The 18,147-nt window shown below is 45.8% G+C and overlaps 1 protein-coding gene across 6 annotated transcripts in view; it reads left to right on the forward strand.

Annotated features, from left to right (window-relative positions):
• Positions 1–331: 331 nt before the first annotated feature.
• CNOT10 (CCR4-NOT transcription complex subunit 10) overlaps positions 332–18,147 on the forward strand; it is a 61,620-nt gene continuing 43,804 nt past the window's right edge. For 2 of the 6 annotated variants that reach the window (XM_026455680.2, XM_026455682.2), the window contains exon 1: positions 345–670. In XM_026455680.2, the coding sequence (XP_026311465.1) occupies positions 649–670 (22 nt within the window). In that variant the 5' untranslated portion in view covers positions 345–648. Of the gene's footprint in view, positions 671–18,147 lie in introns of all 6 variants that reach the window. The other 4 variants (XM_026455679.2, XM_026455683.2, XM_026455681.2 and 1 more) reach the window with 3 other exon arrangements.

Below are 18,147 nucleotides of genomic sequence, written 5' to 3' on the forward strand. Positions count from 1 at the left end.
CTATTCTAAAATAAAAAGCGTTTCTTTTTAAACGGGGATCCTCAACAGCGCCTCTCTCACGGGGTTGCAAGAAATCATGAGATAGTACAAACCAAGTGCAGGGCTCAGTGCTTAGCACATAAATGTCAGATGTGATTATTGTAATCTTATGTGACATTGAGGGACAAAAGCTCTGACACTTTGGTATTTTAATCAGAATAAGCAAAGGACAGAGGTGCTTACGTCCCACCGCATCCGCCCTGCGAATATGCAGAGGTTCCAGCCAGAGTACGTCCGGCCGGGGGCGGGGCGCGGAGGGGACGTCGGCGTGGGGCGGGGCCAGCAGCAGTTCCCACGCCGGCGCTCCAGGAGCGGCAGGCTGCCGCCCCCGGAAGTAGTGGGTACCGGGAAGCCGTGGGGCGGAAGCTGTGGATGGCGGGAGGCTGTGGCGCTCTCTGGGTGGGGAAGCTGTTGCTGTTGCTAGACGACGCGAATTAGCGCTCGTCACTTCCTCAGCCTGCCGTCTGCCCACTCCCCAAGCCGGAACCTGGGGGCCCAGACCCGGGATAGGCACAGAGTTGTCCTCATAGGTCCAGGACAGAGGCCAGCCCGGCGGCGGGAGTCAGTGCCACGCCACCTGCAGGGAAGAACCCAAGCCGAAGCGGGAAGATGGCTGCAGACAAGCCTGCAGGTAGGACGCCAGTGTCCCGAGCGACGAGACGGCGGGACGTGCGGGGCCGGGCGGACCCTGAACTCGGAGGCGGCGGGGCCCCGGGTGGGGACTACAGGGCGACTTGAATTTGGGCGTGCATTTCTTTACCCCATCCTCTATCTCGGCTGTCGCTAACATGAGTCTTCGGGCCCCGGGTCCAATAGTTGTTTTACTCAAGTGCAGTATGAAGTCGCTACTGGCCGCCTTTGCCCTGCTCTCCAGAATAACTCCGGCCCAAAAAGCTTAAGTGTATTTTGCCGCTTCGCAGAATTTTCCGCTTCTTCGTGGGAAAAGCAGACAAGAGAAAGTCACCCTGGAGCACACATCTGCCTATAGTATCTCGTGGCTCAGGCTGGGATTCACCTGGGCTGTTTTGGCCACACGTGGCTTCCTCTGGTCATTGACTCCTATGGAATTAACTTTGTAAAAACCACTTTTTTTTTCCTTAATAGAGACGGATAGGGGTCTCGCTATGTTGCCCAGGCTGATCTCGAACTTCTGGGCTCAAGCGATCCTTCTGCCTCGGCTTCCCAAAGTAAACCACTTATTTAAATAGGCATATTGCCTCTCTGCAGTCTATGCTTGTAAAACCTTGGGTTTGGTACTTAATTGCCCTAGTTCCTCGAAGTTACTTAATCTCGATGGTTTTCTTTATGGATTATTGCTCCCATTCCTAGAATCTTCCCCATTAAGGAATATAAAATTATTTCCTGACCGCGTCCGGAATGTTTCCCGCAAGAAATTAATATTCTTTGTGGCATCCAGGTTTTATTGGAAAGAACTTAAGTGACAGAATTTAAAAGTGATGGAACTTAAAATTTTTACAGTGAATTTAGTTTAAAATCTCAGTGTCCTGTGGATTTTAGTAGGTTCTGATCACAGTAACTGACAAGTGGACTTCACTTGGAAATTAAAGTAAGCCAATTCTATTTTAGGTACAGAGGAATAAAAATCGTTAGAGGATCTCTTCAATAATCTTCTAAGAAGAAAAACAACAGAGCAAAGGCCTAGAGAGGGTATAAGGAATGTACTGTGAAATTTTGTATAGGTTGATCAGGGAAGGCCTCTGGTGAGATATTTGAGCAGATATCTCAAAGAAGTGAGGGAATGAGCAGATATGGAAGGGAAAGGTAGATGAGGGAGAGGAAAAAGACATAGGAAAAAGGCATGGCCTGTCCAAGTCTGGACAAGGGGACCAACATTTTCCTCCTTATTTTAGAATGGTGTCTGTGTTCCCCACATTTACCATTCCTACTTGCTCATACCATTGCGCTTGTCCGAAATCACCTTGTTAGACCTAAAGCCTATCCAGTTTTCAAATCCTTAGTCATAAAGTCTTCTACTCGTTCATTTATTCATTTGCAAAGATTGAGTGTTGAATAATAGATATGGCACACTCCCTGCCTTTGAAGACCTGCAGTTCAGTCTGTTGGAGGAGACGGACATATCCTAGTTGCACTCCTGTTTAGTAAGAGCTGTGTAATATGTGTAATTGAAGAATAAGGTCCACAGGGATTAGGGGACTGTTTTTTTCGTTGGTTTAAGTTCAGAGGCCATGTTGAAGGAAACTTCCTGCTTAGATAGAAGGTTAAATTTGTATAAAATAGATGAATGTTTAATGTGGCTCCTTTGAATTTCTGCTCATGTCCATCTCAACTGCTGTGTTTCTGGCCTTTATCTTTTAGTATGATCTATGTCGCATTGAGTAGTCTTCTCACTGGTGTTTGTCTCTTGTCTCTTCCTATCCCATCCATTTTCCTCACTGTCGCCCTGCCTCCCCCCCCCCTTTTTTTTTTATCCCCTAAGGCATTCATTGAATCCTATCATTCCCCTTCCTATAAAGTTTCTAAGACTGTACATGCTTTGGGCATCAAGTCATTCTTTTTATTTAATTTTTATTATATTTTCTTTCTCCTTTTAAGTCCTTTTTTTTTTTTTTGAGAGTCTCCCTCTGTCGCTCAGGCTGGAGTGCAGTGGTGGGATCTTGGCTCACTGTAAGCTCCGCCTCCTGGGTTCCCAGGTTCACATGGTCTCCTGCCTCAGCCACCCCAGTAGTGGGACTACAGGCACCCACCACCACGCCTGGCTAATTTTTTTGTATTTTTTAGTGGAGACGGGATTTCACATGGTAGCCAAGATGGTCTCGATTTCCTGACCTTGTGATCCTCCCATCTCGCCCTCCCAAAGTACCGGGATTACAGGCGTGAGCCACCGCGTCGGGCCGTTCTCACTCTTTAATGTGGTTTGTGAGCATCTTCAAAATCTATTTCCAGCTGGTTTTTCTATGTCAACCTACCCAGCTCTTCACATCATAAATTACTGTTGCAAAGCATTGTGGTTTTTGAGCTTCTGAGCCGTAATGTCCTTTCTCTTCTCAGTCTGTTGAACACCATTCATTCAAAGTCTGTCTTACACGCTGCTTCCTTTCTGAGCTCATGAGGTCAGTATCTTTGTCATGGAGGGTCTTGTGTGTGTGTGTTCTTCATCAGGTAAGAAAAAAGGGTCATGAAAGGACTTAAGATGAGTGATCTGATCACGCTGACTGTTGTAGATGGTGGATTTAAATGAAGCAAGACAGGAAGCCCAGAGACCACAACGAGCTAATGTTGTGATATTAATTTATTCAGTAAATATTCACCGATGGCCTGTTTTGCCAGGTACTACTTTAGGAACTGGGCAGGAACAAAGCAAAGTCTCTGTTCTGGAGCTTATGTAGTATGAAGGACAGATAAGCATGTAAACAAAATGAAAAATAAGATGATTTCAAGTTGTGATAGATACTCTGCGGAAGGCCGAGTGTGGTGATTCACGCCTGTAATCCCAGCACTTTGGGAGGCTGAGGAGGGCGGATCACCTGAGGTCAGGAGTTCCAAACCAGCCTGACCAACATGGTGAAACCCCATCTCTATTAAAAATACAAAAATTAGCTGGGCATGCTGGCCCACACCTGTAATCCCAGCTAGTCAGGAGGCTGAGGCAGGAGAATTGCTTGAACCTGGAGGCATAGGTTGCAGTGAGCTGAGATTGCGCCACTGCACTCCAGGCTGGGTGACAGAGTGAGACTCTATCTCAAAAAAAAAAAAAAATACTCAGAAGAAAAAAATGAGGAAGAGAGGCTGTCTACAGTTGCTTACACCTGTAATCCTAGCACTTTGGGAGGCTGAAGTGGGAGGATTGCCTGAGGCCGGGAGTTTGAGACAATCCTGGGCAGCATAAATGAAACCCTGACTCTAAAAAATAAAAAGCCAAACATTATGGTATATGCCTATAGTCTCAGCTCCTAGGGAGGCTGAGGTGGGAGGATTGCTTGTACCTAGGAGTTAAAGGCTGCAGTGAGCTATGATCAGGCCACTGTCTGGGCAACAGAGTGAGACCCTCTCTCAAAAAAATAAAATAAAAGGCCGGGTGTAGTGGCTCACGCCTGTAATCCCAGCACTTTAGGAGGCTGAGGTGGGCAGATCACAAGGTCAGGAGATCGAGACCATCCTGGCTAACACAGTGAGCCCCCTTTTCTACTAAAAATACAGAAAAATTAGCTGGGCGTGGTGGCAGGCACCTGTAGTGCCAGCTACTCAGGAGGCTGAGGCAGGAGCCCGTGAACCTGGGAGTGAACCCAGGAGGCGAAGCTTGCAGTGAGCCAAGGTAGCACCACTGCACTCCAGCCTGGGCGACAGAGTCAGACTCCATCTCAAAATAAATAAATAAATAAATACAATAAAAATCAGTAAGAGAGCTGGGCGCAGTGGCTCCGCCTGTAATCCCAGGACTTTGGGAGGCTGAGGTGGGCGGATCACCTGAGGTCAGGAGTTCAAGACCAGGCTGGCCAACATGTTGAAACCCTGTCTTGACTTAAAATACAAAAGTAACTGTATTCCCAGCTACTCGGGAGGCTGAGGCAGGAGAATCATTTGAACCTAGGAGGCAGAGGTTGCAGTGAGCCAAGATCGTGCCATTGCACTCCAGCCTGGGCAACAAGAGCGAAACACCATCTAAAAAAAGAGAGAGAGAGAGAGACTAGAGGATGACTGAAAGCAGAAGCCCTATTTTTCAGATAGATTAGTTAGAGAAGGGCTTTCTTAGAGTTGACATTTAAACAGAGACCCTAAGGATAAAGAGCCATCTGTGTTGGGAAGAATGATCCAGGTAAGAGGAGCAACGCATATACAAATGTACAGAACCCTCGCTTGGAAAATGTTTAAAGAACATCAAGCTGACCCGTTGAATACAAGCTCCCCGAGGATACAGACTTTTGTCCGTGTTAGTTGTGTTCTAGCTGTAGTCCCTAGAACAGTATCTGACAAATAAGAGACAACACATGGTTTCAGGCTGGGCAGAGGTGCTCACACCTGTGGGAGGCTGAGGTGGGAGAATCGCTTGAGGCCAGGAGTTCAAGACCAGCGTAGGCAACATAACCAGACTTGTCTCCATAAAAAATAAAAGTAAAAAAAATAGCTAGGCATGGTGGCATGACCCTGAAGTCCTCGCTACTCCAGAGTCTGAGGTGGGAGGGCGGCTTGAGCCCAGGAGTTCAAGGTTGCAGTGAGCTATAATTGGGCCACTGTACTCTAGCCTGGGTGACAGTGAGACCCTATCTCAAACAGAAAACAAAACAAAAAAGCCAATACACATAATTTATAGCTTGGTGAGCAAAGGCAGCATGGCAAGAGATGAAGTCACAGTTGTGTTAGGAGTTGGTGTATGTTGGGCATTATAGGCCGTGGAGGGAGTTTGAATTGCCAGTGGACGGTTTCAATAAGGGCATGATGGTGTGATCTGATTTATATTTAACTGAGCCAGGTGAGGAATGATAGAATTAAGAGTAAGGGGTTTGAAATCAGATAGTTTAGATTCATCCTAGCTGTACTACTTGGTATTTGTGTAACATTGGGCAAATTTCAAGAAGCCTATTTTTTAAACTTCAGCTTTCCTGCATGTAGAATGAGAATGATGAAAGTGTCTACCTCACAGGTGTAGTAACAGGTTAAATGATATAATCTCAGGCCCTGAGTTTTTTTGTTTTTTTGTTTTTTTGTTTTGTTTTGTTTTGAGACAGGGTCTCACTCTGTTACCCACGTTGGAGTGCAGTGGCACCATCATAGCTCACTGCAGCTGTGAACTCCTGGGCTCAAGCGATCCTCTTGCCTTAGACTCTTGAGTAGTTAGGACTACAGATGTGTACTACTGTACCCAGATATTTTTTTTTTTTTGGAGACAGAATATCGCTCTGTCGCCCAGGCTAGAGTGCAGTGGCGAGATCTCGGCTCACTGCAAGCTCTGCCTCCCAGGTTCGTGCCGTTCTCCTGCCTCAGCCTCCCAAGTAGCTGAGACTGCAGGCGTCCACCACCACGCCCAGCTAATTTTTTTGTATTTTTTGTAGAGATGGGGTTCCACCACATTAGCCAGGATGGTCTCGATCTCCTGACCTCGTGATCCGCCCACCTTGGCCTCCCAAAGTGCTGGGATTACAGGCGTGAGCCACCGTGCCCAGCCTGTACCCAAGTAATTTTTAAATGTTTTGTAGATATGGAGTATTGCTATTTTGCCTAGACTGGTCTTGAACTCCTGGCCTCAAGTGATCCTCCCAGCAGATCCTGGTGTTTTCTAAATGCTGACTATTGTTACTTTAGGGTAGTGGTAGGATGGGGAGGGGAGGCAAATGGGAGAAATTTTTTTTTTTTTGAAACAGAGTCTCTCTGTCACCCAGGCTGGAGTGCAATGGCGCGATCTCGGCTCACCGCAACCTCTGCCTCCTAGGTTCAAGCGATTATCCTGCCTCAGCCTCCCTAGTAGCTGGGATTACAGGCATGTGCCACCACGCCTGGCTAATTTTGTATTTTTAGTAGAGACGGGGTTTCTCCATGTTGGTCAGGTTGGCCTCGAACTCCCGACCTCAGGTGATCCGCTCACTTCGGCCTCCCAAAGTGCTGGGATTACAGGCATGAGCCACCACGCCCGGCCAAGAGAAATGTTTAAAGATTAAAACTGGCAGATTTTGGTGACTAATTAGAAAGCCGTGCGCCTTGGAAAAGCGTATTAGTTGAGCCTCAGTTTCCACATTCATAAAATGGGGATCCTAATAGCTTTCTGTTGTATTTGCTTCACAGGGTTTTTAGCTTGTAAGGTTCACCCGAGGTAAGTTGTGTGTTTTAGCCCACATCCTCTGGGAAGCAGAACTCAATTAAGGTGCTGCCTTTTTATTTGAAAGATACAAACCTGGGGTAGTGAAAGTGAGGGAGAGAAGAAGTAAGGCAAAGGAAGACACAATAGGTTACATCCTTGGCTACTGCTTCACTTTGAGCTGTGAAGAGACATAGCAGGTCACTTGCATGTGAGAGTCTTCTGGAAGGATTTTGAGGAGAAACTTCAGAGAGAAAGGAGGGTTGATTTATCTGTCTATTCCCCCTATTTTTGGCTGCCAGCTGGTTAGGACTCACCCCATGGGGAACTAATTTACCTGTGCTTCTGGGTTGCATGCTTTCTCAGCGATGGATCACCCAGCTGATCCCACACCCTGAATTGTATTTCAACCACATCCTACAGCGAGGAGTGTCTTAGGTTGTAGGTAGGTGCACCAACCAAAAACAAAGGGGCAGTGGAAGGTTCACAAGGTTTGTGTGTCTATATAGCATGGAAAAGTAATATGAAGCCAGTGTCATTCTTGACCAAGGAAATAAATACCAACAGCGTTTCAGGATTTTTTTTTTTTTTTTTGGTACTTTTTAGGGTTATTTGAAAGGAGAAGGTAGCTGGAGTTAGGACACAAAATCCCAAATTTGAAGTTTTCTGGGAATTTGCACTAGGAAGATGGTGATGGTAGTCTCAATAAGAAAAGATCGATAGCATTATGAAGAAGGGAAAAACAGAACCAAATGAGTAATAAGAAATCAAGACAAGAGTACTTTATGATGTTGGCCGGGCATGGTGGCTCACACCTGTAATCTCAGCACTTTGGGAGGCTGAAGTGGGCAGATCACCTGATATCAGGAGTTAGACCAGCCTGGCCAACGTGGCGAAACCCCGTCTCTATCAAAAATATAAAAAATTAGGCCGGGCCTAGTGGCTCACTTAGGCCCAGCACTTTGGGAGGCTGAGGCAGGCAGATCACGAGGTCAGGAGATCGAGACCATCCTGGCTAACATAGTGAAACCCCGTCTCTACTAAAAACACAAAAAAGCCGGGCATGGTGGCGAGCGCCTGTAGTCCCAGCTACTCAGGAGGCTGAGGCAGGAGAATGGCGTGAACCCGGGAGGCGGAGCTTGCAGTGAGCCGAGATCGTGCCACTGCACTCCAGCCTGGGCGACAGAGCGAGACTCCACCTCAAAAAAAAAAAAAAAATAGCCAGATATGGTGGCATGCACCAGTAGTCCTAGCTACTCAGGAGGCTGAGGCAGGAGAATTGCATGAACCCCGGGGGTGGAATTTTCAGTGAGCCGAGATTGCGCCACTGTACTCCAGCCTGGGCAACAGAGTGAGACTCTATCTCAAAAAAAAAAAGAGAAAAGAAAAGAAATTTTAAGCCAGGACAACCAGAAAAACTGTAGGAAGAACGAACAAATGAGAATATTTTAAGTCAAGACTATTTTTATTTAGGCCGGGCGCTGTGGCTCATGCCTGTAATCCCAACACTTTGGGAGGCCGAGGCAGGTGGATCACCTGAGGTCAGGAGTTCAAGACCAGCCTGGCCAACGTGGTGAAACCCTGTCTCTACTAAAAATACAAAAATTAGCTCGGTGTGGTGGTGGGTGCCTGTAGTCACAGCTACTCTGGAAGCTGAGTGAGGAGCATCACTTTAACCCGGAAGGCAGAGTTTGCAGTGAGCCGAGATGCTGCCACTGCACTCTAGCCTGGGCGACAGAGCAAGACTCCAGCTCAAAAAAACTATAAAACCAAATGTAATCCCAGCACTTTGGGAGGCTGAGGTGGGTGGATCACAAGGTCAGGAGATCAAGACCATTCTGGCTAATACGGTGAAACCCAGTCTGTACTAAAAATACAAGGTGGTGGGCACCTGTAGTCCCAGCTACTTGGGAGGCTGAGACAGGAGAATGGCATGAACCCGGGAGGTGGAGCTTGCAGTGAGCCAAGATTGTGCTCCAGCCTGGGGGACAGAGCGAGACTCCATCTCAAAAAAAAAAAAAAAAACCAAATGTGTAAGTTTTCTATACCTACCTACCTAGTCTCTCTTTCCAGCTAACTGGTACCAAGTTTGCCATTCTTCCACACTTTTTCTATTCCTACACAAGCTCATATTGACTTAAAATATATATTTTAAGTCATCTTTATATAATTTACAGAGATGAGTTGAGTATACTACATACAGCAACACCGTCCTGCCATTTGCTTTCTTCAAGGTCCAGTGAGGAATCTGCATTATCTGGTTTGTTTGTTTGTTTGTTTGTTTTTGAGACAGAGTCTCACCCTGTCGCCCAGGCTGGAATGCAGTGGTGCGATCTCGACTCATTGCAACCTCCGCCTCTCAGTTCAAGCGATTCTCCTGCTCCAGCCTCCCAGGTAACTGGGATTACAGGTGTGCGCTACGCCCAGCTAATTTTTGTATTTTTAGTAGAGACAGGGTTTCACTATGTTGGTCAGGCTGGTCTCGAACTCTTGACCTCGTGATCTGCCCACCTTGACCTCCAAAGTGCTAGGATTACAGGTGTGAGCCACCATGCCCAGCCTGTGTTTTGTTTGTTTTTAAGATGGAGTCTCCCCCTATTGCCCAGACTAGAGTACAATGGCGGGATCTCAGCTCAATGCAACCTCCGCTTCCTGGATTCAGGTGATTCTCCTGTCCCAGCCTCACAAGTATCTGGGAGTACAGGCGCATGCCACCATGCTCAGCTAGTTTTTTTTGTATTTTTAGTAGAGATGGGGGTTTCACCATTTGGCCAGGCTGGTCTTGAACTCCTGACCTTGTGATCCTCCTGCCTTGGCCTTCCAAAGTGCTAGGATTATAGTCATGAGCCATTGTACCTGGCATTATTTGGCATTTTTTCAACTTTTTATTATGAATGATTGCAGACACCTAAAAAATTTAAAAAATAAAATGAATGTCTATGTATCTACCCCCTAGTTCAGCAATTGTTATATTTTACCATATTTGCTTCCTATATCACTAGCTATGACTCTTTATTATTATTTTTTTTTGAGATGGAATCTCACTCTGTTGCCCAGGCTGGAGTGCAGTGGTGCAATCTTGCCTCACTGCAACCTCCACCTCCCGAGTTCAAGTGATTCTCCTGCCTCAGCCTCCCAAGTTGCTGGGATTACTGGCACACGCTACCACACCGAGCTGTTTTTGTTTGTTTGTTTGTTTTGTTTTGAGATGGAGTCTCGCTCTGTTGCCCAGGCTGGAGTGCAATGGTGTGATCTCGGCTCACTGCAACCTCCGCCTCCCGGGTTCAAGTGATTCTCCTGCTTCAGCCTCCTGCGTAGCTGGGACTACAGGCGTGCGCCACCATGCCTGGCTAATTTTTTGTATTTTTAGTAGAGACAGGATTTCACCATGTTAGCAAGGATGGTCTCAATCTCCTGACCTTGTGATCTACCCGCCTTGGCCTCCCAAAGTGCTGGAATTACAGGCGTGAGCTACCGTGCCTGGCCGCGCCCAGCTAATTTTTGTATTTTTAGTAGAGATGTGGTTTGACCATGTTGGCCAGACTGGTCTTGAACTCCTGACCTTAAGTGATCTGCCAGCCTCGGCCTCCCAAAGTGCCAATGTGAGCCAACACACCCGACTCTAGCTATGACTTTTCGTGTTGAATCATTTCAAAATAGGTTATAAACATCATAACACTTCATTTCTGAATATTTCAACGTGCGTTTCTTAAAAATAGGGACATTCAGCTACATAATCACAATACCATTGTCATGTTTTAGACAATTCATGTTTTAAGATGTTAAAAATTTCCTGCCAGCCAGGCACGGTGCCTCACACCTGTAATCCCAGCACTTTGAGAGTCTGAGGTGGGAGGATCAGTTGAGTTGAGGAGTTAGAGACCAGTGTAGGCAACATGGTGAAACCCCATCTCTACCAAAAATGCAAAAAATTAGTGGTGGCGCATGCCTGTCGTCCCACCTATAAGGGAGGATGAGGTGTGAGGATCACTGGAGCCTGGGAGACAGAGGTTGCAGTGAGCCAAGATTACACTACTGCACTCCAATCTGAGTGATTGAGACCTTGTCACCAAAAAAAAAAAAAAAAAAAAGCCAATTTCCTGCCAGGTATGGTGGTTCATACCTATAAATCCTAGCACTTTGGGAGGCCGAGGTGGGTGGATTACTTGAACCTAGGCGTTCAAGACCAGCCTGGGCATCATGGTGAACCCTGTCTCTACAAAAAATACAGAAAGTTAGCTGGGTGTGGTGACGTGTGCCTGTAGTCCCAGCTATGACTATAAGTTTAAAATTTATTTGTAGGCACAGAGTCCCAATATATTGCCCAGGCTGGTCTCAAACTCTTGGGCTGAAGGAATCCTGCCAGCTTGGTCTCCCAAAGTGCTGGAATTACAGGTGTGAGCCACTGCACCCAGCTTTATCTCTTGTATTTTCTTAAACTCTGATTTATTTCTACAGGTTTGATTAGATTTAGGTTCAGCATATTTTTGAGATACTTTGTGGTTGATGGTATATACTTTATTTTCTGTATAAAGTACATAATGTCAGGTTATCCAGTATTAGTGATGCTAAATTGATCAATTTGAGGTGCTGATAGGAACATCTTTTTCCATTTTCAGTTAGAGGTAATTTATGGAGTAATTGGCATTTTGTAAATATCCACTGTGGTTGATTCTTTCCTCAATCAGTTGTATTATTGAGGGTTACAAAATGATTTTTACCTAGTTCTATTGTAGTTTCTACATTTGTTAGTGAATGTTCTTCTTTAAAGAGTAGCTCTCCTGGGCTGGGTACAGTGACTCATTCCTGTAATCCCGGCACTTTGGGAGGCCAAGGTGGGCAGATCGCTTGAGCCCAGGAGTTCAAGAGCAGCCTGGGCAACATAAGGAGAGCCCGTCTCTACAAAAAGATTGAAAAAACTTAGTCGGTGTGTGCTGCTGCATGCCTGTAGTCCCAGCTACTTGGGAGGCTGAGGTAGGAAGGTCACTGGAGCCAAGGAAGTCAGGACTGCAGTGAACCGTGATCACACCACTGCACTCTAGCCTGGGTTAGAGTGTTTTTGAGACCCTGTCTCAAAAACAACAACAAAAAAGAATAGCTTTCCCATATTGACTATTATTCTTCCCAGAAAGACATGTTAAATGCTAAAAGCTTAATTCATTCTTTTCAATTACCAGTTTTCAGAACAAGGGGTTGATGTGGTAGTGACCTATGTTTGATATTTAAAGTGATTTTTTTTTCTTTTTTAAATTTAATTAATTTTTTGAGACAGGGTCTCACTCTGTTGCCCAGGCTGGAGTACAGGGGCATGATCTTGGCTCACTGCAGTCTCAACCTCCCAGGCTCAAGTGATCCTCCAACGCCAACCTCCCAAGTAGCTGGGACTACAAGTGCATGCCACCACACCCAGCCAGTTTTTCTATTTTTTTGTAGAGACAGGGTTTTGCCATGTGTCCTGGGCTGGTCTCAAACTTCTGGACTCAAGCAGGCCTCCTGCCTCGACCACCCAAAGTGCTGGGATTACAGGTGTGAGCCACTGTGCCCAACTTCTTAAGCGTTTTTAATATTAGAATTTAGAGTAATATATTGGTCTTTTTTTTTTTTTCCTCCTAGACCGAGTCTCACTGTCACCCAGGCTGGAGTGTAGTGGCATGAACACTGCTCACTGCAGCCTTGACTTCCCAGGCTCAAGGAGTCCTCCCACCTCAGCGTCCCAAGTAGCTGGGACTACAGGCATGCGCCACCACACCTGGCTAATTTTTGTATTTTTTGTAGAGATGGGGTTTCATCATGTTGCCCACGCTAGTCTTGAACTCTTGAGCTCAAGCATCCTCCCACCTTGACCTCCCAAAGTGCTGGGATTACAGGTATGAGCCACCATGTCCAGCACTTATATTAGTCTTATGATTTCAATTTAAAGTGTATAAGTTACTGAATACTGATTTATACTTGTGAATTTAAGTTGAAACCTTACTGTAGTTATTTTATTTTGTGGACATTAGAGAGTACCTAAGAGTCACTATAAGTTTAATTTTTTAGATTTATAAGTTATTCTCAGGAAATTTTTTTTTCTTGACATGTTAAAATACAAAAATGTTGTCTTCTTAAGTCTAACAATTATACTTAAAATTGAATATATTTTGTTCGGGTTTGTGGGAGGGGTTTGCAATAGTTCTCACTTGATAAAATTTTTTTTTTTTTTTTTTTTTGAGACGGAGTCTTGCTCTGCCGCCCAGGCTGGAGTGCAGTGGCGCGATCTCAGCTCACTGCAAGCTCCGCCTCCCGGGTTCACGCCATTCTCCTGTCTCAGCCTCCCGAGTAGCTGGGACTACAGGCGCCCACCTCGTCGCCCGGCTAGTTTTTTGTATTTTCTATTAGAGACGGGGTTTCACCGTATTAGCTAGGATGGTCTCGATCTCCTGACCTCGTGATCCGCCCGTCTCGGCCTCCCAAAGTGCTGGGATTACAGGCTTGAGCCACCGCGCCCAGCCAATTTTTTTTTTTAAATTAAAAAAAAAGTTTGGTACTCTGCAGTTTTGGAGAAACTTCTCTAGTAATGAACTGTAGAAATGATCCCTGAAAATGTAGTCTTGATAAAATTGTTTAAGTAGTTAACATTTTATGTTTGAAACTGTTATGTTGTAGGCCTCGCAGGCCTTTAAAATTAGACCTCCAAGTAGAATAAGTTGTCTGAGTTCAGTGTAAAAGTTTGAGTAAAATCTAGGCTTTTTGGATTTGTAACTTTAATAAATTAAGTATTCATATATATATATATATATATTTTTTTTGAGATGGAGTCTTGCTTTGTGGCCCAGGCTGGAGTGCAGTGGCCGGATCTCAGCTCACTGCAAGCCCCGCCTCCCAGGTTTACGCCATTCTCCTGCCTCAGCCTCCGGAGTAGCTGGGACTACAGGCGCCCGCCACCTCGCCCGGCTAGTTTTTTGTATTTTTTAGTAGAGACGGGGTTTCACCGTGTTAGCCAGGATGGTTTCGATCTCCTGACCTCGTGATCCGCCCATCTTGGCCTCCCAAAGTGCTCGGATTACAGGCTTGAGCCACCGCGCCTGGCCAAGTATTCATATTTTAAAACGAGATTAGATATCAGTCTTTTTTATGCATTAAAAACTCCTCCTCTTAGATTTGAAAACAAAATACTAATCAGCAGTGACAATATCCTGCTTTGCTTAGCTTCCTTAAAGCACGCTGATATTGTTTTTTCTTTACATTTTTTTTTTTTTTTGGGGTTTGTTTGTTTGTTTGTTTTTGGTTTTTTTGAGACAGAGTCTTGCTCTGTTGCCCAGGTTAGAGTGCAGTGGCATAATCTCGGCTCACTGCAGTCTCCACCTTCTGGGTTCAAGTGATTGTCCCGCCTCAGCCTCCTGAGTAGCTGGGATTATAAGCACACACTACCACCCCCGGCTAATTTTTGTATATTTAGTAGAGTTGTGGGTTTCACCATGTTGATCAGGCTGCTCTCAAACTCCCGACCTTGTGATCCACCTGCCTTGGCCTCCCAAAGTGCTGAGATTACAGGTGTGAGCCACCGCGCCCAGCCTAATTTTTGTATTTTTAGTGGAGATGGGATTTCACCATGTTAGCCAGGCTGCTCTCAAGCTCCTTGACCTCAGGTGATCCTCCTGCTATGGCCTCCCAAAGTGCTAGGATCACAGACCTGAGCCACTGTGCCGGCCATGCTAATATTGTTGATTTGAATTTCTGTTCGTTTATTTCTTCACTTATGAACAGGATGCTCAATTCTGTAGCATTGCTTGTTACGAATGGCTTATTCTTTCACTGCAAAGTGTGTGCTTTCCTATTTCTGCAGCTCCTCTTGTCCAGCTTAAAGTGGGGGGAATATGGTTTAGTGAATAAACCATTTGAGGTTTTGGTAAGTCAAGTATACTTGTTCACATGATAGAAACCATATGTGAGGTATGTTTTTTTTTTTTTTTTTGAGACGGAGTCTCGCTCTGCCACCCAGGCTGGAGTGCAGTGGCCGGATCTCAGTTCACTGCAATCTCCGCCTCCCGGGTTTACGCCATTCTCCTGCCTCAGCCTCCCGAGTAGCTGGGACTACAGGCGCCGCCACCTCGCCCGGCTAGTTTTTTGTAATTTTTAGTAGAGACGGGGTTTCACCGTGTTAGCCAGGATGGTCTTGATCTCCTGACCTCGCGATCCACCCGTCTCGGCCTCCCAAAGTGCTGGGATTACAGGCTTGAGCCACCGCGCCCGGCCTACGTGAGGTATGTTAACCTAGCTGAGCTGTATAGTAACGTTAGTGGGCCTGAATTGTTTTTCTTCAAAGTGGCCTCCTCCTTAAGATTTAAAACTTTCCTTCACAAGGACATCATTGGTATTTTGTGACTGTGATCGTTGATCTCCTTAGGTCATTTAACATCCCTTTTTTCTTTAGGAAAGTTTTCTTTTCTTGATATGTCAGTGGAGCTGTATTTTGATGAGTGTAGCTTGTAGTCTCCTCCAATCAGATTTGAATGATTAACATTCTGTATTAGAATGTGTCTGTGCTTTCAGTTAACTGATGATTTTCAGTTTTGAAAACGTGGTGCATTTCTTTTCTGCTTAGTTCAAACCTAAAGGCATTTGTTTGATTAGAAATGAAGTCTATTGGTGTAAAGACTGTCAAGGTTTGTGGGTCAGAGAGCTCTGTACGCATAGAAGGTCAGCCATGTTCATTAGGCCAGAGTAGAAGGAAAGTCAAGCTTATGGGTGAACGGTCGTATACTCTTTCAATTGGCAATGGAGACTACTTTTGGACAAATAAAGAAATGCTGTGGGATTATGTGCAGACTCTGTCTGGTAAGAAGTCAGCAGTTATAAATAATAGATTTTTTTTTTTTTTTTTTGAGATGGAGTCTCGCTCTGTCACCCAGGCTGGAGTGCAGTGGCTGGATCTCAGCTCACTGCAAGCTCTGCCTCCCGGGTTTACGCCATTCTCCTGCCTCAGCCTCCCGAGTAGCTGGGACTACAGGCGCCCACCACCTCGCCTGGCTAGTTTTTTGTATTTTTTAGTAGAGACGGGGTTTCACCGTGTTATCCAGGATGGTCTCGATCTCCTGACCTCATGATCCGCCCGTTTCGGCCTCCCAAAGTGCTGGGATTACAGGCTTGAGCCACCGCGCCCGGCCAATAATAGATGTTTTTAAAACATTTTAAAAACTGATTACAAAAATGAATACCCATCTCTGGCAGAAAACTTGAGAAATGTACAAATATATAACAGGAAAAATAAAAATAATCCTGTTGAAGTATATATATATATTTTTTGTTTGTTTGTTTGTTTTGTTTTCTTTTGAAATGGGGTCTTGGCCGGATCTCAAGATCACTTGAGATCAGGAGTTCAAGACCAACCTGGCCGACATGGTGAAACCCCGCCTCTACTAAAAATACAAAAATTAGCCAAGCATGGTGATGGGCACCTGTAATCCCAGCTACTCAGGAGGCTGAGGCAGGAGAATCACTTGAACCCAGAAAACAGAGGTTGTGGTGAGCTGGGATTGTGCCACTGTACTCCAGCCTGGGCAATAGAGCAAGACTCCGTCTCAAAAAAAAAAAAAGACGACGACGAAATGGGGTCTTGCTGATTGCTCAGGCCGGTAGTCATATACTAGGCTCAAGCAATCCTCCCTCCTAAGCCTCCTGAGTAGTGAAGTGTGTTTTTTTAAAAACAGAAAATTTTTATCCTAAAGTTAAAGAATGTAGGTAAAATAATGGTTTGTCAACACGTAAAAGGTTATTTATTGAGCTCAGTTCTCAAACGTGTGTAGAAATGGGAATTTCAGAGACTCTTGTCAGCCTTAGAGTCCAGCTTATCTATTTATTTATTTATTATTTATTTATTTTGAGATAGGGTCTCACTGTCACCCAAGCTGGAGTGCAGTGGCAATCTCAGCTCACTGCAACCTCCACCCTCTGGGCTCAAGTGATCCTCCCACCTCAGCCTCCCAAGTACCTGGACTATGGGCATGTGCCACCACACCTGGCTAAGTTTTGTGTTTTTGGTAGAGATGGGGTTTTGCCATGTTGCCCCAAGCTCAAGATCCACCTGCCTCAGCCTCCCGAAGTGCTGGGATTACAGGCGTGAGCCACTGTGTCCAGCCCAGCTTATATATTTACTTTAAATTGGCTTCTCTCCTTTTCTGGAGAATTTTAGAAGACTTACATTTTATTTCTCTTTTATATTTCTTTTATTTTTTATTATTTTATTTTATTTTTATTTTTTTGAGATGGAGTCTTGCTCTGTCACCCAGATTGGAGGGCAATGGCGTGATCTCGGCTCACTGCAGCCTCCATCTTCCAGGTTCCAGTGATTCTCCTGCCACAGCTTCCCAAGTAGCTGAGATTATAGGCATATGCCACCACGCCCAGCTAATTTCTGTATTTTTAGTAGAAACGGGGTTTCACCATGTTGGTCAGGCTGATCTGGAACTCCTGACCTCAGGTGATCCGCCCGCCTTGGCCTCCCAAAGTGCTGAGATTTATAGGCGTGAGCCACCATGTCTAGCCTGAGATTTCCATTTTCTGGGGTTACTGACAGCAGTGGCCACATGAACTACTCTGCTTTTAGTGGAGAATAGAAGCTCAAAATTTTCAACACCTGGGTGAGTTGTTGGGGTTTTTTTTTTTTTTTTCCCCTTTGTCCTGTATTTCTAAGGTACTCTTACAGTTGGGGCCAGAAGTCCCATTAAAGAATGTCATCTAGGCCGGGCGCGGTGGCTCAAGCCTGTAATCCCAGCACTTTGGGAGGCCGAGACGGGCGGATCAGGAGATCAGGAGATCAAGACCATCCTGGCTAACACGGTGAAACCCCGTCTCTACTAAAAAATACAAAAAACGGCTGGGCGCGGTGGCTCAAGCCTGTAATCCCAGCACTTTGGGAGGCCGAGACGGGCGGATCACGAGGTCAGGAGATCGAGACCATCCTGGCTAACACGGTGAAACCCCGTCTCTACTAAAAATACAAAAAACTAGCCGGGCGAGGTGGCCGGCGCCTGTAGTCCCAGCTACTCGGGAGGCTGAGGCAGGAGAATGGCGTAAACCCGGGAGGCGGAGCTTGCAGTGAGCTGAGATCTGGCCACTGCACTCCAGCTCGGGCGACAGAGCAAGACTCCGTCTCAAAAAAAAAAAAAATACAAAAAATACAAAAAACTAGCCGGGTGAGATGGCGGGCACCTGTAGTCCCAGCTACTCGGGAGGCTGAGGCAGGAGAATGGCGTAAACCCGGAGGCGGAGCTTGCAGTGAGCTGAGATCCGGCCACTGCATTCCAGCCTGGGCCACAGAGCCAGACTCCGTCTCAAAAAAAAAAAAAAAAAGAAAAGAA

Source organism: Piliocolobus tephrosceles, chromosome 2, assembly GCF_002776525.5.
Source record: "Piliocolobus tephrosceles isolate RC106 chromosome 2, ASM277652v3, whole genome shotgun sequence".
NCBI lineage: Eukaryota > Metazoa > Chordata > Mammalia > Primates > Cercopithecidae > Piliocolobus > Piliocolobus tephrosceles.